The 27,609-nt window shown below is 46.0% G+C and overlaps 12 protein-coding genes across 12 annotated transcripts; 8 read left to right on the forward strand and 4 right to left on the reverse strand.

The window, feature by feature from the left end:
* Nucleotides 1-1,230: 1,230 nt before the first annotated feature.
* Nucleotides 1,231-5,093, forward strand: LOZ57_001649 (uncharacterized protein; the record flags this gene model as incomplete). Its single annotated transcript, XM_049250736.1, has 5 exons — nucleotides 1,231-3,082; nucleotides 3,148-4,082; nucleotides 4,185-4,570; nucleotides 4,654-4,808; nucleotides 4,870-5,093. 5 exons carry the CDS (start codon nucleotides 1,231-1,233, stop codon nucleotides 5,091-5,093), a joined length of 3,552 nt encoding a protein of 1,183 aa, XP_049110320.1.
* Nucleotides 5,094-5,513: 420 nt separating this feature from the next.
* On the forward strand, nucleotides 5,514-6,668 carry MED6 (Mediator of RNA polymerase II transcription subunit 6; the record flags this gene model as incomplete). The annotated part of the gene is made up of 3 exons (XM_049250737.1): nucleotides 5,514-5,520; nucleotides 5,647-6,032; nucleotides 6,093-6,668. The coding sequence occupies 3 exons, from the start codon at nucleotides 5,514-5,516 to the stop codon at nucleotides 6,666-6,668; spliced, it is 969 nt and encodes a 322-aa protein (XP_049110321.1).
* Nucleotides 6,669-7,182: 514 nt separating this feature from the next.
* Nucleotides 7,183-7,983, forward strand: LOZ57_001651 (uncharacterized protein; the record flags this gene model as incomplete). Its single annotated transcript, XM_049250738.1, has 2 exons — nucleotides 7,183-7,226; nucleotides 7,293-7,983. The coding sequence occupies 2 exons, from the start codon at nucleotides 7,183-7,185 to the stop codon at nucleotides 7,981-7,983; spliced, it is 735 nt and encodes a 244-aa protein (XP_049110322.1).
* Nucleotides 7,984-8,247: 264 nt separating this feature from the next.
* PRE5 (Proteasome subunit alpha type-6) lies at nucleotides 8,248-9,167 on the reverse strand (the record flags this gene model as incomplete). Its single annotated transcript, XM_049250739.1, has 3 exons — nucleotides 8,248-8,892; nucleotides 8,935-9,070; nucleotides 9,130-9,167. The coding sequence occupies 3 exons, from the start codon at nucleotides 9,165-9,167 to the stop codon at nucleotides 8,248-8,250; spliced, it is 819 nt and encodes a 272-aa protein (XP_049110323.1).
* Nucleotides 9,168-9,876: 709 nt separating this feature from the next.
* VPS55 (Vacuolar protein sorting-associated protein 55) lies at nucleotides 9,877-10,345 on the forward strand (the record flags this gene model as incomplete). Its single annotated transcript, XM_049250740.1, has 2 exons — nucleotides 9,877-10,108; nucleotides 10,212-10,345. The coding sequence occupies 2 exons, from the start codon at nucleotides 9,877-9,879 to the stop codon at nucleotides 10,343-10,345; spliced, it is 366 nt and encodes a 121-aa protein (XP_049110324.1).
* A 591-nt stretch (nucleotides 10,346-10,936) lies between these two features.
* LOZ57_001654 (uncharacterized protein) lies at nucleotides 10,937-12,316 on the forward strand (the record flags this gene model as incomplete). The annotated part of the gene is made up of 2 exons (XM_049250741.1): nucleotides 10,937-10,985; nucleotides 11,037-12,316. 2 exons carry the CDS (start codon nucleotides 10,937-10,939, stop codon nucleotides 12,314-12,316), a joined length of 1,329 nt encoding a protein of 442 aa, XP_049110325.1.
* A 417-nt stretch (nucleotides 12,317-12,733) lies between these two features.
* Nucleotides 12,734-13,446, forward strand: VPS68 (Vacuolar protein sorting-associated protein 68; the record flags this gene model as incomplete). The annotated part of the gene is made up of 4 exons (XM_049250742.1): nucleotides 12,734-12,832; nucleotides 12,896-13,156; nucleotides 13,213-13,310; nucleotides 13,383-13,446. 4 exons carry the CDS (start codon nucleotides 12,734-12,736, stop codon nucleotides 13,444-13,446), a joined length of 522 nt encoding a protein of 173 aa, XP_049110326.1.
* Nucleotides 13,447-13,864: 418 nt separating this feature from the next.
* FES1 (hsp70 nucleotide exchange factor fes1) lies at nucleotides 13,865-14,563 on the reverse strand (the record flags this gene model as incomplete). Its single annotated transcript, XM_049250743.1, has 2 exons — nucleotides 13,865-14,104; nucleotides 14,165-14,563. 2 exons carry the CDS (start codon nucleotides 14,561-14,563, stop codon nucleotides 13,865-13,867), a joined length of 639 nt encoding a protein of 212 aa, XP_049110327.1.
* A 1,319-nt stretch (nucleotides 14,564-15,882) lies between these two features.
* On the forward strand, nucleotides 15,883-17,476 carry ACT1 (actin; the record flags this gene model as incomplete). Its single annotated transcript, XM_049250744.1, has 6 exons — nucleotides 15,883-15,929; nucleotides 15,974-16,021; nucleotides 16,182-16,237; nucleotides 16,336-16,366; nucleotides 16,417-17,188; nucleotides 17,246-17,476. 6 exons carry the CDS (start codon nucleotides 15,883-15,885, stop codon nucleotides 17,474-17,476), a joined length of 1,185 nt encoding a protein of 394 aa, XP_049110328.1.
* Nucleotides 17,477-18,625: 1,149 nt separating this feature from the next.
* On the reverse strand, nucleotides 18,626-20,287 carry CHT4_1 (Chitinase 4; the record flags this gene model as incomplete). Its single annotated transcript, XM_049250745.1, has 6 exons — nucleotides 18,626-18,727; nucleotides 18,782-19,317; nucleotides 19,369-19,438; nucleotides 19,491-19,550; nucleotides 19,610-19,981; nucleotides 20,033-20,287. 6 exons carry the CDS (start codon nucleotides 20,285-20,287, stop codon nucleotides 18,626-18,628), a joined length of 1,395 nt encoding a protein of 464 aa, XP_049110329.1.
* Nucleotides 20,288-21,562: 1,275 nt separating this feature from the next.
* On the reverse strand, nucleotides 21,563-24,228 carry ade1 (Bifunctional purine biosynthetic protein ADE1; the record flags this gene model as incomplete). Its single annotated transcript, XM_049250746.1, has 4 exons — nucleotides 21,563-23,157; nucleotides 23,213-23,740; nucleotides 23,795-24,100; nucleotides 24,147-24,228. The coding sequence occupies 4 exons, from the start codon at nucleotides 24,226-24,228 to the stop codon at nucleotides 21,563-21,565; spliced, it is 2,511 nt and encodes an 836-aa protein (XP_049110330.1).
* Nucleotides 24,229-25,203: 975 nt separating this feature from the next.
* LOZ57_001660 (uncharacterized protein) lies at nucleotides 25,204-27,577 on the forward strand (the record flags this gene model as incomplete). The annotated part of the gene is made up of 5 exons (XM_049250747.1): nucleotides 25,204-25,479; nucleotides 25,553-25,693; nucleotides 25,751-25,871; nucleotides 25,928-25,991; nucleotides 26,047-27,577. The coding sequence occupies 5 exons, from the start codon at nucleotides 25,204-25,206 to the stop codon at nucleotides 27,575-27,577; spliced, it is 2,133 nt and encodes a 710-aa protein (XP_049110331.1).
* Nucleotides 27,578-27,609: the final 32 nt, after the last annotated feature.

Raw genomic sequence — 27,609 nt, forward strand, 5'->3', positions numbered from 1 at the left:
TTTACAACTTGCTTAATTGATATGAGCCACGTACGGATGGGAACTGTAGGTTTGCTGTTGAATCGCCCCGCGAGTTGCTGGACCTGCTGTGTACTCAAGCTGTTGCCTTACATTCCCGTGAGCGTGTTTGTTCTATTGCATATCTGAGCTCAGCTTTGGTGGGTGGCAACTTCAGTACTCTGCAAGCAGAAATATTATCCTCGTCACCCAGCTGTCGAAACCTGAGCCGTGTGACTGCTGCCTACAACAAAAAAAAAAAAAAAAACGGCTGTTCGAGAAAAGAAGGCCCAGAAAGGAGACCTTGAAGTCCCATTTTAGGGTAGCTTTTTAGGACGTTTCTCATTAAATGGGGATTCAGTTGTTTGATTTAGTATGTTAGTAATAGGAAGATGGTAACTTGTTGTGGATGGAGTCAACCATGAACGAGGAACAGTTTAACTATACTCAATCACGACATGAAGATGACAACCTTCGCAACAAGCGGCTAGATTTGATGAGATAACTACCATATCTAACAACGGTTCAAATATTTTGCTAAAATTTCTTGATGATGGACCACAGCTTAGCCTCTACTCCGTACCCCGTACGTACAAACTATTCTTCCCGACCCAAGAATATAACTGTGCCAAGCGCGCCGAAGGGTCACCTGCACTAACCAGAAGAGGATTAATGCGAGACGAAAAACACACTACAAAACCTTCCACTACATCTGGGAGGTGAAGGTTTAGGTACCTTTTAGTTATGTAACTACCTGGTAATGTGAAAAGGCATCCATGCTACATATATGTTGGGAGACTTTCTGCAGTGGCCTGCCTACAATACACCTGTTATGTCTGGGATGCTGAGGTAACCCAGCTGGCACTTGCAAGCAAACAGAAGTACAGACCACTTAGTTGCCTAGTTAACCACATACAGAACATCTGCTGGAGACAATAAACCAATTAATTTTCACATTCTCCAGCTTGACTCCCTCCATCCTTCCATCCTTCCTCCCTCCTCTCTTCTTCAACATCAACGACAGGCCAAAGGAAGGCCAGCTACATGGACTGGCGGATTTATTGGACTCACTTAGAAATATGTCTCTTTTTTAGATTCGGCTAGGCTGTAGAACAGGCCGCATTGCACCCTTCTTTCTGACACACCCAGCTTCCCTAGAACCTGGTAGGTGGCCTTTATGTTTTATTCAACTCACTCCTTTATGTAACGATTTTGAGTGGGGTTATAGGCAAAATGGAGATTTTTTGTCGAAATATTCCCGAGCAAATTCAAGCCTCGCACTTGAAAAAGGCGTTTCGGCCAGTCCTTGAACATTTCTCTATTTCTACGTTTAGCTGTCGAAGAGCAGGGAAGAAAAATGCTTTCCTTCTTATTCTTGATATCCAAAAAGCCCAGAAACTTTTAGACGTTCATGGGCAAGATGAAGCAAAAAAAACAAATACCGCTAAGCCGTTGATATTGTTCCACCAGCGTATCTATTTGTCAAAAAGCCGACATGCACCAGACGAGTATGCACTTCGTGCGCTGAAATTTGAAGAAGAAAAAAGGCTCGCCTATCAAGCTCCCGTTAGGGGTTTGAATCCACCCCCTTCCAGTGTTGTTTCCCAAAGCCGTGCTGTTCGAACCATATTTTTTCCCGTGACCACGATGTCTTGTGGAATTTGGGACTATTACAGGGAAAGCCCAGTGTTCATTGAATATTTTCGATGTCCCGGTACTGGAAGAGTGACATTTGGCAAATCTCTCTTGCAGGTGGTGATGCTCAATGTCGCCCCGTCGACCGAATTCTTCTTAAAATCAGCCTATTGGAATATCCAGGGCATTCATGTTGGCACTGCTGACCAAGCGTCTGTCACATTCACTACAGACACCGCTCCCAGTTTCTTCATATCAGACCCCATGGAAAAGCTAGAATCACAAATGATGATGCTGATGAAGAAGCTCAGAAAACCACCCCCGGCAAAACGTAGAGTTGGTAATTTCGGTGGGGAGCATGAAATCACTTCAGGATCTTGCTTTACGTATCGATTTGAGCTACAGAACCGCCGAGATGTACATATTATTAAAGGTCTCGGTGGGGATGGACGTATCCCGCCGATTGGTACGTGGGTCGACCGCCGCATGAATTATGCCGCTCCTTTTAGCTTCAGCTGGAGTAAGGCGGAATTCGAGAAGTTCTTGGATACTGAAAACATACTATTTATCCTCAAATTTCAACTGGTGAAATTGGTCTGGAATGGAGAGATCAGCCCGGACAAAGTCTCAAGACTATATCCTTCTATCCAAAACTTCGTGGATGTTCATGGGGTTTACAATACTGTGGAAGGGTTGAAAATCTTTTCACATAAACTGGATTATGCTAGCCCTGATACGGATGCGTCAGAAGTTGACGTCGAGGGGTTAGTGAAACTTCTAGGCAATTGTATTGATCGAGTAACTTTTCAAGGAACTTCTCGCCTAACAAGTCACCCCAATAATGTCAATGTCCATCGCGCTCAGGTAACACCAAGCGGAATTTATCTCTCTGGTCCTAATACGGAGACGAAAAATCGCGTCCTCCGTCAATACAGCGACCACATCAATTATTTTCTTCGTGTTGAGTTTGTTGATGAGACCGGGGATCCAGTCTATTTCGACCCGACTTCCTCCTTGGAACAAATCTTCCAAAATCGCTTCAAAACGGTTTTGAAAAAAGGTATTGCTATTGGGGGGAGATGCTTCAGCTTTCTAGGCTTTTCTCATTCGTCTTTGCGAAGCCAGTCGTGTTGGTTTGTAGCTCCGTTTACAACCGCAAATGGTGAAAATTTTGATGCACAAAGTATTATAAATGGTCTTGGCTCTTTTGGCCATATATTTTCTCCCGCAAAGCTAGCTGCAAGAGTCGGCCAGACTTTCTCTGAAACCCAAAGCTCAATACGGATTCCTGAGAATGCTGTTTATCTAAACGAACCGGATGTGAGACGCAATGGCAGGGTGTTTAGTGACGGAGTGGGAACTCTATCCTCCTCCCTGTTGTACAAAGTCTGGAGGGAATATGCCCTTCGGGAAAAAGTTAAGCCAACAGTCTTCCAGATTCGCTTCGCAGGTATGAATAGTGGTTGCACTTATGCTTCAAGATGACGGATAGAAGCTAACTTTTGTCACATCTAGGTGCTAAAGGCATGGTTTCATTAGATAGTAGGTTAAAGGGGGATCAGCTTAGGTTGCGGGAGTCAATGGTGAAATTTTCTGCAAGTAAAGCCTTTAACATTGAAATATGTGGTTCTGGAGTCAGATCACTTCCATTTTACCTCAACGCACAACTGATTAAGATCTTGGAAGACTTAGGGGTGTGTCCAATAGTCTTTATGGAGCTTCAGAAGGATGAGATTATACGCCTACGGTCAGTGCAGCACTCGATCTCAAAGGCTGGACAGTTTCTAGAGGAGACAAGTATTGCAAAGGGTGTGCGTTTGTCATGGCTTTTCCAAATCTTGCATGGCCTTGACCTTCGCTATGACCATGATCCTTTTCTGCGCACCGTCATGCAGCTCGCTGTCTTTTTAAAAATGCGAGATCTAAAATATCGCGCTCGGATAAGGGTACCACAAGCCGTCACTCTCTATGGTATCATGGATGAAACTGGCCTTTTGAAGGAGGGAGAAATCTTTTGCACTTTTTTGACTGAGGCGGGTATTCGCGAAATCCTCGTTCGTGATCGTATCTTAGTGACACGAGCCCCCGCATTGCACCCTGGTGACGTTCAGTATGCCAAAGCTGTCGACGTCCCCGTTCACTCGCCACTTCGGAAGTTGCATAATTGTGTTGCGTTTAGCCAGCATGGAAAACGTGACCTACCAAGTATGTTGAGTGGTGGTGATCTGGACGGCGATCTCTATAATATCATTTACGACGAGCGCCTCTTTCCGCCGCGTACTCATGAACCAGCCAATTATCCGAAGGTCGAAGAAAAATTGTTGGAGCGGCAAGTTCAACGTGATGATATAATTGATTTTTTCATTACCTTCATGCAACAGGATCAATTAGGCCGGATAGCGACTATCCACCAAGCTATTGCAGATCAAATGCCTGAGGGTACTAACCATGTAGATTGCTTAATGCTTGCTGAACTACATTCAGTGGCAGTGGATTTTTCTAAGAGTGGCATTCCGGTAAAAAGAATCCTCAGCGTATCTCCTTTTTTATAGACGGTCGTTGCTGACCCTTATCTTCGACTGCAGGCGGATCTCTCTCGCATCCCAAGGCGCCCCCAATTTTACCCGGATTTCATGGCGCCTAATCCTCGCATTCGAATTTCAGATACAATCGAGGCCATTGATGAAGATACATACATTGCTGAAGACGATGAAGATGATGAGAGACCACCGCGACAGTATTATAAGAGTCATAATATTCTTGGCCGGTTGTATCGAAATATCGATGAGCAGGAGTTCCTTGGGAATCTCAGAAACGTCAGAAAAATAGAGAAAAGCGATAAGTCTGTGCTGCAAGCCATTTGGGCCTATGTTGCAAGTGAAACACAGGGGTTTCAATGGGACCATTTCGTTGAACATAGCAGGTCCATTCAGGAGATGTATGTGGTATCTAATTTCCTTTTGCTTTTGCTTCCCTTTCTGGCTTGCATTGGCTGTTGACTAGCACATATTTTCTTTTTAGATATGAAGACAATCTACAAGATATAATGAAGCAATACTCTAAGACCCCTTGGAAGAGCTCTCTGACAGAGGTGGAGGTGTTTGTTGGGTCTATTCTCGGCCAGAATAGCAAACAAACAAAGCGCGACAAGGAGTCGTCAAAGAGCATGCGAGACGGTACGTCATTCCAGCAATGTTGGATTTTTCGCGGTATATGTGAAACTTACTTGATCTTTAGCATACCAAGAGTTGGTCAATTTTACAATATCCAAGATAGTGGCTCGAGAATTGGGTACGGAGGACTCCCTTGAGCGTTCGGTTGCTTGCCTCTGGTCTGCTCTATTTGATGATCACCACTTTGGGCATGGCAGAAAAACGAATAAGTTACTGAGCTTCCAGTGGATAGCAGCAATGGTCTGCTTGCAGGAGGTTGATTGGCTCCAATCAACAACTCTATTTTAAAAAAGGCTGAGGGCCATGTATGCACTTGACACTGGCTGCATTTCACAACAGACAATCAAAACGAAGATTGGTGTTGATGATACAGAGCACATTGGATGTGTAACTACCAGTCCTTTAGTTGCCCTTATACGGAGTTTGGTGACAAAACATACACTGACTTGAGGCCTAAAATGGCATATAGCATTATTGTTTTGTCAATATTATGTAGTTGACTATTTGCTAGAGCTATGGGCTAGTAAGTGGCTAGGAATGTATGAAATGACATCAACAGTGCAAACATTGCAAACCTAGGACAGAAGCTAGTTAGGAAGTTAACATAGTTAACTAGCTCGTTCTAGTAGTGAGTCCATAGTGTCCATTGCTCTCTATTGAAATGTAACCAGTCTTCATTCCTTTCTCTACACATGGATTTTTCACCAGATGTACCGTTAGAAGAAATAACATGGCACTCTCCCCAGCACGTGCAAATGATGGGAGGGTTCGTTCACTCCAACAACAGTGTGTAATTGTCCCTTACTTTGCTCTTATAGTTACTGATAGAATCATTCAATAGTTCTATTTTACTTTGCTGAGTCCCCCTTTTTTGACCCTACATCTAACAATGCCTCTCTTGCTCTCCAAGCCATGCATAATGAGAACCTTCGGCCTTTCGTGGAGACCCGCGAAGCGTTTGAAGCGCGGCTCAAAACAATGCAAGGACTTGAGTTTATGGTCGCGCGTGACCCACTGCTGGAATCAGCTGCTGCAAATGCTAGTGCTACAGTTCGAGGTGAACAACCCAAAGAGCCATCAAATGTCTGGGTAATCAGGAAACAGATGAGGCGAAAGGCAGTTGGAAAGGGAGGCCAAGATGATGTGCAGATATTGGCAACATTTTTTGCTGTTGGAGAGTCTGTGTTTATGGCACCGTCAGTGTGGAGTGTGGTGGGAAGGCGGGTGGTATGTTCTATTCCCGAGGCTTTTTTGGTGCGGATACATCGTCCTAACACCCTTTCGAAGCTCTCATCTGTTACTTCATTGTCAAAGGTTCTCTCATCCGCTTCTCCGTTACTCTCATTTTCTCCATCCTACGGACATAGCTACTTTTCATATACCCCTAAACCCCTCGAATTTCCACAGTCCGCCCAACGAAACCAAGAAACAACGCCTTTGCCTGACCCCCAATCTGCCACAAAAGATGGGCTCACAGCCAAATTCTCATCATCAACTTCGACATCTAGAATAAATTCACCAGAATTACAAGATACTCGAAATTTTGCAGAAATGCTGAGTCTATTTACTCGTTATGGAGACGAATATATGGATGATTCGACTTTAATCGGCGAACCTGGGTCTTTCATTTTTACGAAAACCGCAGCTCCAGCACAAAAGCTAGCTAGCGGGATAAATGTGCCTGAAGTAAAGCAAAATATTAAGCCAGGGGCAGGTATACCTCAGCTCGGAGTAGTGAAGCCAGATACAATAGTAGCCGGGCCTGTAAATCTTCAACCAGAAGCCACAAGGAGCACGGATGAAAGAAGTGCTGATAAGGTTCCGTTGTCATTAAAGGATAAAGTCAAGAAGAAAAAAGCATAAAACTGGAGAGTCAATGAGCTCTTAGAACGATAAAGTACAAAGCAATACCATTTAGGCGAACTTTGTGAAGGAGTGAAACATATTCTTTGTCCAGTAACAATCCTCATAAGCACCGCCATGCTGATATGTTGTATAAAAAGATGAAATTGTTTAATTGCTCATATGTAGTGAATTTGACTAGTAATTGAATATACTTCTACATTACCTCACCAAGCCTATACCTATCTGTAGGGAAATTCCCACTTCTTGCGTCACATGTGTATAACTTGCAGACCGTTCTGATGCCTCTATCTTTGATATATAACGATAGTGTGGGGGGGGGGGGGAGCTAATACCAACATCTACATATATATTTCGGGTTTGTCGACCTATTCAACCACGGACCCCGCAGTTTTACGTTTCGTACAAGTCTATCAATCTGTTTCTATAACATCTGTCCCATAAAATAAAACCAATACAACATACAAAGAAAGTCGACCGCGTCTCTCTGGGAATTAATCACAGAATACTTATCATGAGCCCCACGATTGAAAATAAGCCCCCTGTCATTTGTGTCTTGTATGTCTCTACCTTACCCTACCCTTCTTTGCGTCAATATCTAGCGATATACTAACACAACTGTAGTTGCGGCGCCAAACCTGGCAATAATCCCGCCTATTTGGAGGCAGCTCGTGCCTTTGGCCATGAGCTCCATAAAAACAATGCGACGCTTGTGTATGGCGGTGGCACAAGCGGTCTCATGGGCGAGGTGTCTCGGACCCTAGTATCTCTATCCGGTCCTCACGCGGTTCACGGCATTATTCCTGAGGCATTGGTGAAGGTTGAGAGCGGGCATAAAGCAATCTTGGAGTCTGAAGATGGTGTCGAGAGTGAAGAATTCGTAGGCAAGGCACCGGAGCGCATTGTCCCTGTCAATTCTTCAACAGAGAAAGTCAACTCCGAATATGGCTTAACTACCATTGTTTCAGACATGCATACTCGAAAGAGAATGATGGCCGACAAAGTCATCGCCGGTGGCCCCGGTTCGGGCTTTGTGGTGCTTCCGGGGGGGTTTGGGACGCTTGAAGAAGCAATGGAAATGATCACCTGGAATCAACTTGGTATCCACAGTGTTGGCATCGTTTTATTGAATATTGACGGATACTGGGACGGAATCTTGGATTGGCTCAAGGAAAGCGTGAAGGAAACATTTGTTACCCAGGAAAATAGTAAGATTATGGTCGAATGTAAGGATGTGAAGGGTGTTTTGGGGGCGCTCAGAGAGTACAGAGTGAGCGAAGAGCGATATAATCTCCAGTGGGGAAAGAAGCCATAGAAAACCCAAGGGTAGCAAACTGGTATGGCTGTCCTGCTTGGGAAGTGGAATAGGTGGTGTATTTGGACATCAACAAGTGTTGCGGTTTGATAAAGTGAAATTGACTTTGATATATTGTAGATTGTCGACTTTAGAATGAGTAGCAAAAATAGGGCGAGCATCATATAGATAACAGTCATTAATTTGAGAGAAAAGCCTGCTCATCCTTAATTTAAACACCATGTCAGAAGAAAAGGCTGATATCACATCTAATCAATTGTCTTGCTAGGAATCTACCTCCATCGATTCGCCCTGGTGTTCGGCGGTAGCAGAAACGGTTTCGCCCACGCTAACTTCAAGGAAGGCCGTGACTTCTTGCCCATCATACACCTTAAATATATCCATCTTTCCTTTGGAAGCCTCGGTACCGATACCCGTCACACCAATCGTAGTATTGTCAATAGTTAGCTCTTTATCCTGCGATAGACTTTCCTTTAGTGCCCTTAGAGCATGACTGATTAACTCATCCCGCCCACAGTCCTCAAATTCATCCAAATGCTTTTCTAAATATGTCCGAGCCATCTGGCTCCTAGCACCAATGGCACATGCGATCATCTCGTGGGTCATGCCAGAGGGCTGGAACTCAAACAGATGGGGCCCTGCCTCATCAACACCAGCTATAAGCAACCCCACACCGTAGGGTCTCTTGCCGTAGTGTTGCGTGTTCGTTTGCGCGCGATCACCAATTCTATTGACGATGCGTTCTATAGGGATGGAACGGCCATATGTCATTTTTGAGGAAAGTGATTGTTGTTTCATAAAATTGGAAAGCACGCGCGCATCAGAGGCGAGGCCGGCGATGGCAATTCCCATGTGAGAGTCAATAGCGATGACCTTCTTCTGGTAAGAGGAAAGTTCTTCTGCATTTCTCTGTTCAGGCCTATTAGATTGCAGTTTTGGGTGCGTTTAAACGATAGAAGAGATGAAGGGACGTGCCTTAAGTGCAGCGAGTACTGCGTGTGTTTTGCTGACAATTCCTACTACTACCGAGCCTTGCTTGACAGCCTCCTGCGCATATTCAACTTGGAAAATCCTTCCTTGCGGGGAGCTATCATCACTCGCCTTAGCCAGTGCAATATAGTGAGGCAAGAAGTAAGCTGAACCCACAATGTAACTGAATCATTATCGTAGTTATTTCGGAACATGTTTAAATGGCGGTGAGGAGATGGGAAAACAGTGTTTAAAGTATATATTGGCTTTTCTGCGCTCTCTAGCTGCTAAAATATCTGAAGAAGAGAATCAGAGATGTTCAGTGTAATTAGTAGGCAGAGATGACTACAGACATGTTGCCTGGAAGTGAGCTCTTATCTACCCTAGGCTTAGCGCCTTTCGAGCACAAACGACGGGAGAGTCAGCTAGTTAGTTTAGCTACTTTAGTTAGGAGTTAACTAACTACAGCGGGCCTAAGCCAGTTAGTTCCCCGTTGCTACCTGTTAGATATAGCTGTTAGTTTACTGACTAAGGTTACTTAGCTAGCTGCCTGAGTACCTCTTCGTACCAGGTAGTACTCCGTATCCGTACGCTGCTTAGTTATTACATAATCCTGCCGAGTTATTCGATGGTGATAGGCATTGGCAAGGCAGGGCGGCTTTATAAATGTTACCTGTTTGGACAGCTTCGTTTTCTAAACATCCTACCCTTAAATATAAATCTCTTGATGGACTCTCGAGGCAACCTCTGCCTGAACTCCGATAGCTTGCTAGAGATTAACTAACTCCCACCAATCAACCCCTCCCATTTTCCCTGATTCTGATCTGATACTCAAATTATGGCCGCCGGCCTGAAGACTATAATTTCACTTTCATTTGTAAGTGCTGGCAGGATATCTAAATGATTTTCCCTCGGTCTTTATTGATGAGAACCCACCCTAAGGTCCTTGCCATCGGATTCCTTCTTGTTATCCTCTCCGCTGCCTTATGGCATAACTACCTTCCACTCCTTGTCGTAGCAACTTATGTGATCGCGCCGTTACCAAATTGGATATGTGGTCGATGTTCAAATCCGGACGACTTTATGGAGACGCCTGGCAGTGGCGTTGTGGATTTTGGCAGATGGCTTACTGGCTTTCTCGTCATCATGGGAATCGGTATGTCTAGTTGGCGGTCTTCTACACTCAGTGTTCCAATAATAGCCGCCATTACATTTAGATGGGCTTAATACTGAACGTAGATTTACTAACAGCATCATAGCTCTTCCTGCCGTCTTAGCGCATAGTGGTGCGATACAAGTTCCTGCCATGGTGATGTCGGTCTTGGGTGGCCTTTTGATATACGGCACAATAATCAGCTTCACCATGTTCTTTCAGGAGCAAGAAGAGTTCTAGGGGCCCCTTGTTACTTTTTTCTTTTGTTTGTTATACCCCTCCCCTTGGAATGGTTTCAATGGCAGTCACGATTCCTTCTCGCATTTCCATTTCTCTGGCGTGAATGGCGTACTACCCCTTGCGGCCTCTCTCTCTCTCTCTCTCTTTCTTTTTTGGTATTTGAGCCTGCTGAGGTTGCATAGCTGTTTCATGCTGTCTTCTCTTGACCTGTGTAGACTCGCGCTTATCGCCCCGATGGTAACAGATTGTTTCCTGCTTTGTCTGAATGTATGTGTGCACGGAATAGTATGTATAATAGAATACGGAATATCGTACAATTAATATTATCAGACTGTACTCCGTATCCTTAAAAAACAGTATACTCGTGATCCTGTGTCCCTTTTGGATACCAAATCCGTCACTTGATTTAGCTACACGTGATCGCGCGTTTGTACCTGTCAAGCGTCTAATCTTTAACATCATAGAATTTCATTCCTACGCGTATAAACCACCAAATATAGACTTCAAAATTTCTTTTACTATCATCGGTGACATTGCAGGCTGTAGGCGTTCGATCGTATCTTGTGGTATACCAAGGGCTTCTTCCCCGCTATGGAAGTTTGGTCGGGGACCATTACCTCGAGGTCTGTGTTTCTCGATGGTAAGGCAAGTGATAGAGAAAGCACCTGAGATATCTAACCCCTATATCTAGGAATTCGCCTAATTAACCCGTCGTCGACTAATCGTTGTGACTTATCGGGTGCGACGCTTTCGTTACAGTCTCTAGTTGATTCGACCTCCATCCCACTCCTGGCGCTGACCGGCCCTGTACTTGAAGTTCATGTTGTGAATAGTTCGACTGGTGAATGGATTAAACAAACGCTACTGAGTAATGTCAGTCCAGATAAGGATGAGGAGGCGTCTATGCTACAATGCCCTATCGGGATTTTGGTAATGGTTGAAGACTCTCGTGATAACACAAAAGGTCCTGAAAAGACAAACAGCCTTTTAATTTATGGTGTTGTATCACTCCATGCGTCAACGGCATTACGAGGGGGTGATTCGGGACTCTCCCTTCTAAAAGAAATACGCGTATACGCTGCCCCGCTCAGTTCTGCCCTAATAACAAAAGCACGATCGCTCCAACCGACGCTGGACTACGACTTTACAAATGGCATAGAGCCCTCGCAATATGCGCGGTTTCTTTGTAATGCTTCTGAGTCAAACCCAAAACGAAAACGAGCGGATTCTCTTTTCGAGGCCGCGTACGAATATCATAAGAACGTCCGGAAGAAAGGCGTCGTCGCAGTTTCTGAGTATATAGAGAAGAAGAGGGAAGCGTCGCCCTTGGTAAATGTTCTGTATTCGAAAACGAAAAAGGAGCACTGCTCAACTACTTCTTCCAGCGTTCCTTTGGACTCAGGAACCAGCCGGGCGGGTTTCATAGGAGGCAGAACATCTTCTTTATCTAAACAATGTTCGCCAGCCCCCCGAGCATTTGAAACAAACATATCAGATAGGCAGAAATCCACCCTTGTCACCCCAGTCTTTAAAAAAAAGAAGAATTTTCCAACCCATCCAACTACCGCGACATCGGAAGATATCATAACTGCAAACAAAGCCTGTCTGACCCGAACGATTTTAACTTGCTTGCGCCTGTACGGCTATCATCGTGGCCCTACAACTCAACGCACCAAGCCTGGCTCCATTGACCAGGCCTCTAATACAATAGCCCCTGACAAAACACCGGAATTACTAGGCTACGAGGGACAGGGTTTTAAGGCAATGTATCATGCAACATACCGTGCATCGACTTTTGCGCTCCGTAGGTTTCTCCATGACACACACCCAGCACCGGTACCCGGCTTGGATCAAGAAACTCCGCTTAAGACTGCGAACAACATCACTTGTGTACCAATGTTAGAAAGAGAAAAGGCGACCGAAGTTGTTGATTCTATTCTAAAGCTGTTCTGCGAAGACTCTGAATGGTGAAAGCATCCACCCTGGTAGTTCATGATTTACGATTTTTTGTGATGTGAGACGATTTGAGAAGTCCTTCATAGTTGCTCAAATGATAATAATAGACCTTTTCAATCAATCTTTCTCGAGTTAAAGTTAGAGAATGGATAATTCTAATAATATAGATGCAATGTGAATGAATCTCACCCCCTTAAGGTCCGCTATGGGGAACACATGACATCATGTGATCAAGAGTTCTGGAACCATGCCTGTTGCATTGACATCAGCACTCTGTGCCCGGCCAGGAGCTCAAACAAACTTGCCTGGTAGCTATTACAACATATTCGCTCTGATTTAATTATTCCGTACTCTCGAAATACTCTTTACTCATTTTAAAGCCCCTAACATTTATCGTGCCGTTACCAGAGCTTTACCCGAACCGTTCTCATCATGGACGACTCAGAGACCCGCCTATTTCGCTTCTCCAAGCCGACATGGCTAAATAGTGCTAATGCCCGCAGCGCAGGCGTGTACGCCTCGGGTGCTCTGGTATGTATCATCGGATTCCATCCCCAAATCGAACCAACATCTGACGGCTTTCCATCCCTTCAGTTCTCCCTCGGGTTCTTTTTCTTCATTGACGCGGCGGCCTTTTCGCATAGCTCTAAAAACGGTTCTATTGTTCATGTCAAATTTGTTGACTGGATACCTGGGATTTGCTCATCGCTGGGAATGCTGGTAATCAACTCGATTGAAAAATCCCGCTTAACTGCCGATAGCCTTAGCTACTTTGGAAACGGTGTTGCCTGGAAGGTACGATTTGTGTTATTCTTAGGGTTTGCCTTGCTAGCTGGTGGGTTGGCAGGGAGTGTGGTAAGTTTCTCTTTGGTTTCAATTGCAAAAGCCACCTTAACTGATCCAATCGATAGACTGTAATGGTGCTCAAATACCTTATCAAAGGATACCCACTGCAAACGCTATACTTTGGAATTGCAAATGTAATTGCAAACGGTTTAATTATGGTCAGGTAAGTTCTAATCAGACTTTAGCAGCATTTCATACCCTAGATCCAGTAGACTAACTGCTAAATGCTATCTAGCTCTGCGGTTTTGTGGATTTCGCAAAACATGGAAGATGACTATACGTATAGCCTTGCTCTATGAACTTCTTAGAGATAATATATTTCATATCTTAGCTACTTCCTCTTCTTGGGAGGCTCTGCTGCGTTTTACTTTTCTTTCCTTCTCGCATTCGGCGTATCTGGTGTTTATGGTTTGAGAACTTTGGTACAGATTACTTGAACATGATTAAGCTCATCAATGAACCTATTGTTAAACTATTTAAGGCCCTATCAGCTCTTGTAGATTCGAGGTTAAGGAAGCAGGATTTCTAGAAAAGAGCAAGTGGTAAGGTGCAAATGATTATGGAATCTGAAGACAATTCCTAACGCCAAGTATCCTTTCAGTTCCATACCATATTCTGTGGAGAGATTTCCCTCACTTTATGAAATGTTCAACGCATACACCCAAGTCGATTAGCTTCCAGTTTCGCCAGGGCACGAAAGTACCGTATGGTGAATACTCATACAGATATCTCTCTTAACTTATTCAGAATAGCATCAATACGTCCCATATCATCGGCATGAAGCCTTTCGTCTTTTGAAACGAAATCATTTGGTAAATGTGATTGCAATTGGTCAAGTGCAGGCTGGCTATTCCGTACCGCGGAAGATAGTGCATATATAGCTTTTCGGCGAACAGCAGCATTTAGATCGGTCTGTGCCAATTGGAGAAGCTTAGGAATGGCTTCAAAAGACACGAGCTATAATCCCATGGTGAATATGTTTAGAATCAGACAGTCAGATCAGAAAGACCGACATACCTTGTTTTGCGCCTGCTCGTTATTTTGCACAGCCGTTCCAATACACCAGGCAGCCATCTTCCTCATATCTGGCTCTACGTTGCCCAGCTCCCCAATTAATGGAGTCCATAGCCCTAGAACAGCCATATTGTTTGCATTATCTAGGTTCTCAATCAGTTGTTCGAAATTGTCGAATGCGAGGAGCCTGTTATCCAGGGTGGCGGTCTCGTCTTGGATCACCTCCATAGCCGCCTTCATCATTTCGGCATCTGATGGAGCATTTCCCAGAAGGCGCTCGAGAGCATCAGTATCAAGGCGCTGTGCCGTTTGTTCGGGCGAGTCCTGTTCAACGCCATTTTTCTGTGTGGGGGCGGAGTTTTCGATGCTCCATTTTAGCAGGTTGCTCATCTGCGAATCCATGCTACTGGCTCTTGCCGCTCTTTTGCTCTCCCTCACTCTGGTCTGCAGCTGTGTAAAAAAACCTATTGTAGTAGGAAGTACGATAAGAATAAAGATTTCCAAAAATTTAGCACTCCCCACTACTCCATAGTTACATGGTTAATTGGTTACGTAAAGCCCTAGCCCTAGTTTCTGAATATGTTAGTTACCTTATCAAAATCATATTACGCTTATTGGCTTACAACCTAATTAGTTAAACTCTACTAGTCCCTCATCAACAGAATCCGTACCTATTATCCTCGGAACAGGCAGACGGCGCTCATACATAGAATTGCGGCAGGAGTACTGTATAGCAGCTACTAGCAAGAGTGGAGCAGCGAAAAAAGTGAGCGAGCTTTACTCGTATCACTCTTTTGGAATGCAAGAAAACTAGAGCCATAAGGCATAGCAAAATGCCTTTCCCTGGCAAAAGAAAACAGATGCACCTTATAAATGCAGGTCAGTCTACAGGACTGTCAGGAAATTATGTCAGGCAACCATACAGCAGCTAATTTCAGCGTGGTCTGGAATGACACTGATATGTGGCGGACACTTGTTAAAAACGAAGGACCTAGCTAGGGGTGTAGGTTTCCCTGTGGCAGAACCCCCCAACGATGCCGCCTATGATATATGGTCAGGCAAAGAGGAGAGCAGCATCTTGTCAGGTATCTATTTCCAGCAACCAAGTCCATAACGCCTATATGGACATACACACCATGCTCTATACACCTTATCCGTGTCCTCCAGAGCTATGAAGCTCATATGCGTGTAGATTGAGCATACGTTTTGGTGCAGTGGCAGGCATTGTGACCCTCAAGGCAGCAATCTGGGGCATGCGATCATGCTAACAATAACCATGGCAGCCAGCCGTGGGAATGCTGGAGCCTGGTGTTGACAGCAAGCTGGGCGTGTATTTATGGGGGTAATTGTGGGTATCATCGTTGGGCTGGCGCAGCACCCATAGGTATCGAGTACACCGCCAAGGCAGCGTGCTGCACCCGGCGCTGAAGTCACTAGTACCGAACCGGACCCGATTTCCGCTAGTAACTTTGCCCCCCCTCTCTGTTCAAAATTCGTCTTCGCCCGCTAAGTCCACTTCATCTTCCAACATCTCATCAACAAGAAATCAACCTCCTCCCTTTCCGCCCCCCCATATTCACCCCATCCCTATTTATCGCTCAACGCTGCTCCTTTCAACGCCTGTTAATAGACCCTCTGCTTCCCAGCTCACCTTCCTTCGCTTTTTCCATTCACAGCCTCCTTTCTGTACTTTCTAGTTTTCGCTTTCGCTGTCATCAAACATGGAAGGTAAGGCACCCCGGACCTTAACATCACCTAGCCCATTTCCGTATCTCTTCACATCCCCGCGGCCAGAAAACATCGCTAACATAGTCATTTCAATCCTACAGAAGAAGTTGCTGGCCTCGTCATCGACAATGGGTATGTTGACTCTGTGAATGTTTCCTGCGCCTGAAGCCCACAATCCTGTGCCGCCTTGACGTCGAAACATGCGCCCCTTCAAACCCATCTCTCCCTCGTCTAGTTTCGTGGCGATTTTTTCAGACTGCGAATTTAAAACATACTGATATTTTATCTCCAGCTCCGGCATGTGCAAAGCCGGTTTCGCCGGTGACGATGCTCCGCGAGCTGTTTTCCGTAAGTACCTTTAGATCATACACGCAGTGTAGATCGCCTTTCTTACCGAATGGCTTACAATTGCTCTACTACGGCCTCGATACTGACGCAATTGATAGCATCAATCGTCGGCCGCCCGCGCCATCACGGGTAAACATCCTTCGTCCCCCTCCACTGATGCCAACTAACACTACTCATAGTATTATGATTGGTATGGGCCAGAAGGATTCCTATGTTGGTGATGAGGCACAATCGAAGCGTGGTATCCTAACTCTGAGGTACCCAATTGAGCATGGTGTCGTGACAAACTGGGACGACATGGAAAAAATCTGGCATCATACATTTTACAACGAATTACGTGTCGCACCCGAAGAGCATCCTGTTCTTTTGACTGAAGCTCCTATCAACCCCAAATCCAACCGTGAGAAGATGACACAAATCGTCTTTGAAACCTTTAATGCTCCCGCTTTCTACGTGTCTATTCAAGCCGTCCTTTCCCTCTATGCTTCTGGTCGTACCACCGGTATCGTGCTGGACTCTGGTGACGGTGTGACCCACGTTGTCCCAATTTATGAAGGTTTTGCTCTGCCTCACGCCATTTCTCGTATCGACATGGCTGGCCGTGATCTCACTGATTATCTAATGAAGATTCTGGCCGAGCGCGGATACAGCTTCTCGACCACTGCTGAGCGTGAAATCGTCCGAGATATCAAGGAGAAGCTCTGCTATGTAGCTTTAGATTTCCAGCAAGAGATCCAGACTGCTGCTCAGAGCTCTAGCTTGGAGAGATCTTATGAGCTTCCTGACGGCCAAGTCATTACTATTGGCAACGAGCGATTCCGTGCTCCCGAAGCCCTTTTCCAACCCAGCGTCTTGGGTCTGGAGAGCGGTGGTATTCACGCGACTACCTACAACGCTATAATGAAGTGTGATGTTGATGTCCGAAAGGATCTTTATGGTAATATTGTTATGGTAAGATTGCTGTCCTTGATACTATTCAATTTGCACCGATTTCTGACGCCTGTTTAGTCTGGTGGCACAACTATGTATCCAGGTATTGCCGACCGTATGCAGAAGGAAATTACTGCACTTGCTCCTTCTTCCATGAAGGTCAAGATCATTGCGCCTCCAGAGCGTAAATACTCCGTCTGGATTGGTGGCTCTATCCTGGCCTCTCTCTCCACCTTCCAACAAATGTGGATCTCCAAGCAAGAATACGATGAATCCGGCCCTTCGATTGTCCACCGGAAGTGCTTCTAAGTTTTTTTTTTTTGCGCGCTCGGGATTCAAGGCCACAGGAAAAGTATATGCCACTACCTTCTCTTGATGAAAACCGTGCGGCGGCTTCGTGCTGAGAGTTGTTAAGATGAGAGGCATACGTCCCGTTTTCAACCCCCCCTTCTGTGTTTCATCCTTCTACAGTACTGAGTTTAGTTAGCCTCCATTATGCAACAACTCTTAAATCTTTGTCGTTGACAACCTTGTCTACTTACCAGTAATTCAACCCACCCAACAATCAATCTCTAAGTTATTACTCCTTTCCAATCCCTAGAGGTAACCTACAGTTTGAACACGGCCTGTTTGCGGTATTCTCTCTGTGATTCCCTAGTTGCCGTTTTGCCATGTGGCTATCTCTTTCCAAACCATGTCTTGTACACACCTATGATATCCACACTAGGTCAAGCTCATTGTATCTTATAATTCATATTTATCACCAACTTCTGTCTGCCATATCTGTGATAAGAATCCTGTCCTATTGAAAGATGTTAGCCCCGCGTGACTTATGATGATGTTTGGAGTGATACCTTGCCAATCATCAACAACAGAGGGTTTTCACCCGTTTTCACAACAGTTAGAACTTCAACGTAATTTGCTCTGGTTTTCGAGAGGACTATACCTTGCCTTCCACCGCCCCAAACCCGGACTTGGACTAGTTACATGAGCCTATCACTTGATGCATCCCAAAATGTGGAAGCGTCATCCTTGCATCCTAGCCATTCGCCAACAACACAGAGGGGCAAGCGGCGTATCCAGGGGCCGAAATGCGTAGTTAATTGGGCTCGAAGAAGGAGGGGCATGTAGGGCTGAGATATTACAAGAATTTCCCGTAAATTCTTGCCCCAGGCACTACACCTGATAGATGGAGGCTTCCGGCTGTGGTCAATATGTGAAAAATAAATAGTTAGGTATTTAGTATTAACTACACAAGAGCTTTACGTGTTTTTGTCACGCAACCTTCGGAAATAGAAGTTGATATATAATGGGCTGTACATAAGGTCATGGTATCTTAGTTCACAATGGAATCATGCGGAATATAAAAGCAAAGCGACCGTCATCATAAAGTCTCCAGGCATAAACCACAACTCGCTTCTCATCACCAAGCAGCAGCAATAGCCTTTATTCAGGTTGTTACTGCATGCCATTCTTGAGATTATTGTAGATTGAGTCAGGGTAGTTGACTTCATTCTGGCGTTTCTCAAAGCGACCATTCCCGCCCCATCTATTGACAACCTAAAAGATGATTAGTATCCCAAAGATATATCCGTTTATCGGGATTTGACCTACAGTGCCAACAAGACTATCCGTGCCGTTTTTGTCGCTGCTGCTCTCCCACCACATACCACCACCAAGGCCGTTTTTAGTAATGTAATCCGCCTTGAGTGCTGCAATATTGGGAGTATCGTAGCTGATGAGATAGCGCTTGCTCTTGTCATATGAGTACGAAGCAACAAGGTCATTAAGCTCTGCAATAGTGGCGCCGGACTGAGGAAGTGCTTTGTAGTCCCAAACACCTCTCTCCCAGCTACCTTCGCCGATGCCAGAAAACCTCGATCCCATACCATCAGTTTCAGCAAAGCCTCGTCCATATAAAGGCATCCCAAGAACAATCTTGTTAGCGGGAACACCGGCCTTAATATAGTCTTTGACAGCTTTGTCGCTACTGAATGGCGTAGACTCGGGCTTGGACGACGAAGAATACACGTTTGACATGTGTCCCGATATACTATCCCAGCTGCCGCTATAATCATATCCCATAAGGTTCCAGAAATCAAGGTATTTGTTCATCTCCGAAAGTTTCAGCTTGTTATACTTATCAGGGCCTAAATTAAATTAGCGTCGGTTTAGAATCATATTACCAGTGGGCAATATACCAGCTGGGGAGGCAATGGTAAGTAAAAACTTCTTGCCATTGGCATGTTTGGCAGAGTATGCGTCGAGAGCCTAAAAAAACACGATTAGAAATCTAGGCTTTCTTGCCGTAGAACTTTCTTACCTCTCTGCATGCCTTGAGTAAAAGAACGTAGTCATTTGCCTCTTTCTCATTCTCTGGATACTGTTTGATATTTAGGAATGTGTCCATCTCAGAATTAGAAGTAGGGGTCTGATTCATACCTCCCAGTCAATGTCGATTCCATCAAACCCAAGATCTTTCATAAGTGTCACTGAGGTCTCTGCGAAGGTTTTTCTACCTGCGTCCGTGCCGGCGGGGCCCTTAAAATTAGAAGAATATGTCCACCCTCCGATGGAAAGGAGAGTTTTTAAGTTTCGGTTCCTCTTCTTCAGTAAGTACATCTGTTTAATACAACCATACACATTTTTTCCAGGTTCATCCCACTTGTCGTTGGGGTAATGCTTGTCTAGGTCAGCCCAAGTATCAGAAAGGTATACTTCCCCGGTAGATCTAATATTGGCAAATGAGTATAGAATGTGGGTAAACTGATCAATCTTCAGATCCTGCGGATTGTGTTGACGTCCATAGATAGCCTAACAAATATTGGTTACTGTTGCCGAGAATGGAGGCAGAAAGAAACATACCCAGTTCACAAAATAAATGACTGATCGAAGGCCACTGGCTTCCGGAGTCCCTGGGACCTGTGGAGTTGTCGTTGGCGTTGCTGTCGATGTTGTTGGTGTTACTGTTGATGCTGGCAGCCTCGTGGTCACTGGTACGCATGTTGTGGAAGTCGCTGAAGCTTCTGATTCCGAACTACATGGGCAGGTATAGTTAGGGACGGCCGCTGCCTGGGCAAGCACAGGGATGGTCAGTAACAAAGCTGTGTAGAGTTGCATGGTGAGAGAGCATGAGAAGGTCTATGTGTTGGTAGTAAAGAGCTCCGAGCAACAAGCGTTGACTGGGCTATTTGTACTTCTTGATTGATTGATGTCTACACAAAACACAACCAAAAATGTCATCTGCTTCCGTTAACCAAGCAATGGAGGCCATCATGCGCTCCCTCTAGAATAGTATCACGCAGCGTAGGCTGAAGGCTCGAGGGTCGATCACATATACCAGAACAGTAGCAACAAGCAGACTTGGCAACAGAGCCACCAAGAGAAAGAACCAGTAGAAATGAGAGAAATGCCTTAGACTTGCACTCTAAGGTTGTAATGAGATCAATCAGATGTTTTCGGCCCACTCACGAACACCTGAGGAGTTGAGATCATCTTCTGCTCCGTGGCAACGGGTGGGGCCAACGTAAACGCGCGTGTAATGGAGGAGCGTCCACTGTGTACGGTGTACTCGGCAACGCAAGAGAAAGGAAAAATAAGCAGCACGCGACGCAAGGCGGGGGGGCGGGAACATCACAATGGCCCCCCAAAACAATCAACAGATGGGGAGCAGCGAGGTGGTCTCGTCCGTCGCCATGCATCATAACGGCAACCCACACGGACAGAGTTAAAAACCTCCTTTTGGAGTGCAATCTCTTTGCCGGATTGGAGAGAGCACCACGTCAGGCGCACCGAGGCATGGTTCTCTTGTGTCCCACCCCCAGGCGATCCGAGAACCGCAAGTTGAAACGGAACGGTAGGAAAGCAGCTGGGTTCCCGGTTGCCCCGGCGCTGCCGCGCTGTTTAGTCCACGCTGGTTGAGCGATGACCGAATGACGGGGTGATTCGAGCATGGGATGTTGTCAATTGAAACTTAAAAGCTTCGCTGGTTGTGGGACAGAAGAGGTCTACATATCACGCCGGTGGCGCGGATGGCTTCGTCAGTACCAGACAAGCGGATCAATATACATACTCTCGACCGGTCCAATAAACCCCACGTACGCCAGCCTCAGGTCTCCTAGGCTACCAGGAGAAGCCGCCTGTTGCGTTCCCAACAACAGCCGTCGATCCGAGCGATGAAGTGCGCTGGGAAAAAAGCTTCTCCGGGACGGCCCGCTGATCAGCCTCATGACATCATGGGTTGTCCCCATGGATACGGAGTACGGAGTACAATGACCGACTCTACGCGATTCCTACGGCGTACTACACTCCTGTACATAAGGAACTGGTTGCCTGCTAGAATGCGGGATAGGCGCCTTTTCCCTTTACCCTACCAAAGTCTAGTCTACCAAACAGCTACTCCCATGTGCTCATGTTCTTTAACACGCATCCCTCATTGCTCTCGTTTCCTTTCTCGGTAAGAGACCCAATAACAAAAACTGTCTCACCCTGCTGCTCCAAATGAATTTTGATATCCTCCGCTTTATCTTCAGAAACAACCATGACCATTCCAATGCCGTTGTTGAGCGCCCGTCCCATTTCCACGGCGCTGACATTGCCTGACTGTTTCAGCCATCTGAAAACACTGGGCAGTGGCCACGTAGCCACGTCAATCTCAGCACACAGATTTCTGGGGAGAGCGCGAGGAACGTTTTCGACCAAGCCCCCACCCGTGATGTGCGCAAGTCCTTTAATGTTAATGGTACCGGTATTGAATGTTGCGAGAGCCGATAGAAGGGGTTTGACATAAATTCTGGTAGGTGTTAGAAGAGCAGCTCCCAAAGATGCAGCGGACGTGTGGAATGGCGGAGGGTCATGATAGGATAACCCTGATTGTTCAACGATTTTTCGAACTAATGAATAACCATTGGAATGTGGACCACTACTAGAAAGGCCGAGTAGAATGTCACCGGGCTTCATTTGATCAGTAAGTGGCAGGATAGGGTGGGTGTTCGCGTCGATAGCCCCAATAGCAGCACCCACAGCATCATAAGCACCGTCGATAAAGAGACCAGGCATCTCGGCAGTTTCTCCACCCACAAGAGCACACCCTGACTCGACACAGCCATCAGCAACGCCGGAAACAAATGCGGCAGCGGTATCGACATCTAGTTTTCCGCAGCTATAGCAATCTAGGAAGAGGAGCGGCTCAGCGCCCTGAACGACCAGATCATTGACATTCATCGCAACGAGATCAATGCCAACAGTGTTGTGGATTCCCATCTCGTGTGCTACCTTGAGTTTTGTTCCAACGCCGTCGATAGCGCCAATCAAAGTAGGTGACGCACTATGGAAGCCAGAATTGGACGCAGCAAGTGAAAAGGCCCCTCCAAATCCACCAATTACAGCATCCGATCCCGGCCTTTTTGTTCGCGCGACGCTTGCTTTGATACGGTTGACAAGTGCATTCCCGGCATCGATAGATACCCCCGCGGCCGCATATGTAAGGCCTTCCACCTGCGTGGGTTTTCTGAACGCACGATGGGCAATATCTTTACGATAGTGCATGCCCTGAAAATGAATCGTCGATATTCCAGAGTAGGCTTTTTTAACTGCATCTTCCAGTGTATCGGCCGTTGCGGTCGCTGCAATCACTCGGCCGCCCGCCGATTGCAAATGGTTTTGAACGATCTTCGTACCAGCGTGGAAAATTAGAGTATCTGGGGCGGGCGTGTCAAGTGTGATACCGACGCCCTTAGCATATGGCCCCGGATAACCTTCAGCCACGGCGATAACAGTGGCTGCAAATCGAGGTTCCACCTTGATATTCACACCATCTAACCAATGCTCCGTACAAGCGACCATAATTTCTGCAAGGTCTGTATCATCACTGAGCAAAGGCAGTAATGTCTGTGTCTCAGGGTCGCCACCGCGGACGTTATATTCCAAAACCTTTGGGCCATTCTTCGTCATCATTAATCCTGTAAATAAAATGCCAACGAATGGTATGCCTGAACTTTTGTCAGTGATCAAAAATAATGGATGCACACTTTGGAGAGGCTTCACCTTCCCTTCTCATCCCATCAACACTAGGCTGTACGATGGTCTTATCGATTTCAGCCATAACCTCTTTCGAAGCAATACGTGTTGGAGCATAACACCCCATTCCTCCAGTGTTTGGGCCCTGGTCGCCATCCAAGATCCTTTTGTGATCTTGTGCTGGAGGAAGAGACCGTATAGTATACCCATCTGAGAAACTCAATATGCTCAACTCATCTCCTTCTAAAAATTCTTCTATAACAATTTCATCCCCTGCTTCGCCAAATTGGTGATCCAGCATCATCTCTTTGACGGCTTGAAGTGCTTCCTCTTTGTTTTGAGGCATGATGACACCCTTACCAGCAGCAAGCCCGCTAGCTTTAATGACAACATTATGTTCGATGGAATTGAGGTACTTGCATGCAGCCTCATAGTTGTTGAAGTTTTCGTACTGGGCAGTTGGTATATTATGGCGCTTCATGAAATCTTTAGAAAACGCCTTGGAGCCCTCCATTTGAGCGGCAGCTTTAGATGGACCAAAGCATCTTATTCCAACTAGTAGTTCTGGTTAGTCGTTCCTTTGATATTCCAGTGAAAGACGTATCGTACCTGCTTGAAAATACCCCTGAATCCCATCTACTAAAGGAGCTTCCGGTCCTGGTACGACCAGGTTCACATTCTCCTTCTGTGCAAAAGAGACTAAAGCGGGGTAATCATCAGACGTAATACCAATATTTGATATTTTGGATGCCTCCTGTGCCTCCGTCCCGCCATTTCCAGGCGCACAAAACACAGATTCAACGAGAGAAGATTTGCTAAGTCTCCATGCTAGGGCATGCTCACGGCCGCCGCTACCGACAACGAGAATACGGAGCCTTTCCTGAAGCATAGCGATCCGGCTCCCTTGGAATAACACTAAATCCCATTTGTTAGCCCCATTAAATGGCCGGTAGAATCAAACGTAGTCCCATGAACATGACAAATTTCAACAAAAGTAATTTGACAATCATGAAGATTTGAGGAATAGAAAACCGTGAAGACATGATGCCATGTTAGCAAGAATAAGCTATAATTCCAGTCTGTATTTTAATCCCTTGAGAATTTGGTAGCTAGTAGTATAGTTTTTGACAGATTGAAGGCGTCGCAGGACAAAATTGAATTGCTCTAATCAACAACTTGGTGGTGCGTGACTCAATGGAGGGGTGCGGGGGCAGATAGGCACATTTGGCGTTCACGAAACTTCCTGGGATTGAGGCCCTGGGGTCCAGAGGGTAAATATTGGACTCACATTCTAATCTCACAAGGTCGTAGGACCAACCAGAATCAAAATACACACTCAGCGCCTATTATCTGCGAATGAAGTGGGATGGCTCTCTTTTGATATTTTAAACTTTTTCCGTAGACCGTATAATTGGGACGTATCATTGCAGTACAGATACAGTATTTTCAAGGAAAGAAAGCTTGATTGTGCGTATGAGCCCTGTACCACTGTAGTACTATGATAAAGTGAGAGATGAGCCTCGCATATTCAGCAGCAAACAGTTATGCCAGCGTAGAAGCATACATCAATACTCGTATTTGTCATTATTCATGTTATCTTGCCTATCTTCGCACCCCCCGCATGTTTGCTGTCGCCTGAAAAAGTCTGTGGATTAATATCGGGCCGTTTGTTCGGGGATCGATTACCTAAGTGGCCTGACTTTAAACCTAAACAGGACTAGTAAGCTGTTAATTAGGTACCTTAGGTACTCCGTACTCCGTACCTACAGGGCTAAGTGCGTATCGGCGCGTCGAACTCAAAAAGTTTCGTCGCATTTTATTTCGAACGCAGTTTCTGGAGAAAAGTGAGCAAGGTCGCGATCGCGCGTATATGCTCTACTTTGACCTTATATAATTTGTTAGAGTTTCTTCCCTTTTTGTTCTTTTGTTTCTATTGTGAAATTGTTTGCTTCTTGCTCGCTACCGCCTATTCACAGTCCAGGGTCTTTTGTCGCGACGACTTGTCTGTCGCCGCCGGAATGTTCAGCAAATCCGTCTGGGCCATCGCACGACGTTCCAATCCATATGTCTGCCTATTCTGCGTGAGAAGAACATTCGAGCGTTCCTTCGTTTTATCTCTGCCTCGCCATGATGCGGTAACGGATATTTCATCGGGCTCCAGTCACACGACCGAGATCCTCCTCAACTCAGATCTGAGTTCGAATCATACAAAGGTTGGCCAGGATAACAATCCACAAGGGCAATTAAATAATTGCGAGGATGGAAATCCAAATATCCCTAGTGATGATCAACATGTTAGTTTCATTTCATTCCACCCTTGGACAGTTTACCTCTCCTTTGCAAGACTAATACGGAAACGACATGTAGCAACTAGAAAATGAATCACATTCGACGAAGGGTGACGTAAAGACCATCAAATCTTCAAAAAAGGCGGCAGGAACAGTTCGGAGAGTTATTTCTTCGAGATCTGTGGTACGGAGAGTATCTGTGGCTCCTTTTGACGGAACAGTGTGTCTATATTACAGCTTGCTTGATCGGTTTTTACTAATAGATGCGCATCCACAGAAGAATCCAGCTACGGCGAAACCGAAGTCTCGCAAACGACGACATGATGAGTTCGCCAGCGTTCATGCCGGATTATCTGCACAATCGGACATTTTAGAACCTCCAAAAGGGAAAATTACAGGTGAGAAAATGCAGTCCTAGAGCAGTTGAGAAGATTGTTGTTCTAATAACTCCTAGCTTTAAACACACAGTCCACAGCGGTGCCTGGTCTCGCATATGGCCTTGACCGGGTATTATTCAAGTAAGATATCCGGCCCCAATGGTGATCCCCGTCCAAAGACGCTAATATTAAGTAGTCCGGGAGTATATCACCTTCGCGATCCAAGATCTCGCGTGTATAATTTCGACCCATACCTTAGCTCCATCATGCCGGTTTCCGAGTTTGATTTTAAAGCATTGGGCGATTACATTACGAGTTCGCAGGACGTTATTCTTAGAAAAATAGCTAGAGAGCAGGGGAAAAAATACATAGGATCGTCATCGAGTATGACAAGTGTCCTATCGCATTTCCACTTTCTTCTTTCAGCATGGCGGCCGCTTGATTTGAAAATGATATCCCGAGGATTTTCCGATGAGATGCAAACATTTACGCGGCTTACCAGGGCACCCTCTGCTGTATTTTTGCGATACAAAGATGGGGTATACGCTATTGATGCGGATAAAGAATTTGACTCAGCAAATGTCTTGATGAATCTGGGGAAATCTATGGAAAAGCTTCTCACGATGCCAACGGACGAATTTGAACGCTATCGAAGAATGCCGGGCGAAGAGCCAGTACCAGGTGAAGCGGCACCTGAAAGCTACCATTACTCGACATACGGAGACTTTTTAATGCGAGCGCAACTTGACGCATATGATCCTCGCCTTCCCGGCACCGGCATGTTTGATCTGAAAACCCGCGCGGTCGTATCTGTTCGAATGGATTCCAGCAACTTCACGCGGGGGGCGGGCTACGAAATTCGGAGCCGGTTCGGGGACTACGAGTCCTTCGAACGAGAATATTTCGATATGGTCCGGTCGGCGTTTCTAAAGTATTCGCTTCAGGTGCGAATTGGACGAATGGATGGTATATTTGTTGCGTTTCACAATGTTCGACGGATCTTTGGGTTCCAGTATGTTTCTCTGCCCGAAATGGACAAAGCGCTTCATGGCCAAGAAGATACGACTTTGGGAGACGTAGAGTTCATGCATAGCGTGGCTCTGTGGAATAAAATCCTGGACAAGGTCAGCGCTCGATTTCCCGAACAATCACTGCGATTCCACTTTGAGACACGGACAGGGGTTCTGCCGTTCATGTATATTTTCGCGGAACCAGTGACGGAGGAGCAGATTGATGAAATCCAAACGCGCAACCAAGAGCAGATCGAGCGAATTCAGAAGCAGCTTTTGTACCCAGAACTTTGCGACAGCTCAGAGGAAGCGCCAGCGGCTGAAGTAACATCGCCACCATCAGAAGAGACGCAGGCCGAGAAGGACGGGGAGCAGGCAGACTCCAACCAGGCGGAGGAATCTGCACAGTCCGTGGTGGGGATGACGTTGCATGTTTACCACAAGGTGAACGGGTCGCACGTCGAGCGGCCCCAGGACCTGACGGCGGACGACAAGTGGGAAGTCGACTACAAGCTCACAGTGCTGCCCTCGTCGCGAGCGCAGGTGCTATTCCAGGCATGCCAGCGGCGGCGAGAGAAGCAGTACAAGGAAACGGAAGGGTCGGAGGCGGACTTTTATCGACGGAAATTGTGGTCCATCAGTGACCGGGGCATCAAATGGAGGGAAGCGCAGGACAAGCTGGACCAGGAACATGGGATTGTGCAGTTGGGCGGATAGTGGGTCGAGGTCCTCCATACGGAGTCGTGGTA

Source organism: Ophidiomyces ophidiicola, assembly GCF_022830035.1.
Source record: "Ophidiomyces ophidiicola strain CBS 122913 chromosome Unknown scaffold_4, whole genome shotgun sequence".
Lineage (NCBI taxonomy): Eukaryota > Fungi > Ascomycota > Eurotiomycetes > Onygenales > Onygenaceae > Ophidiomyces > Ophidiomyces ophidiicola.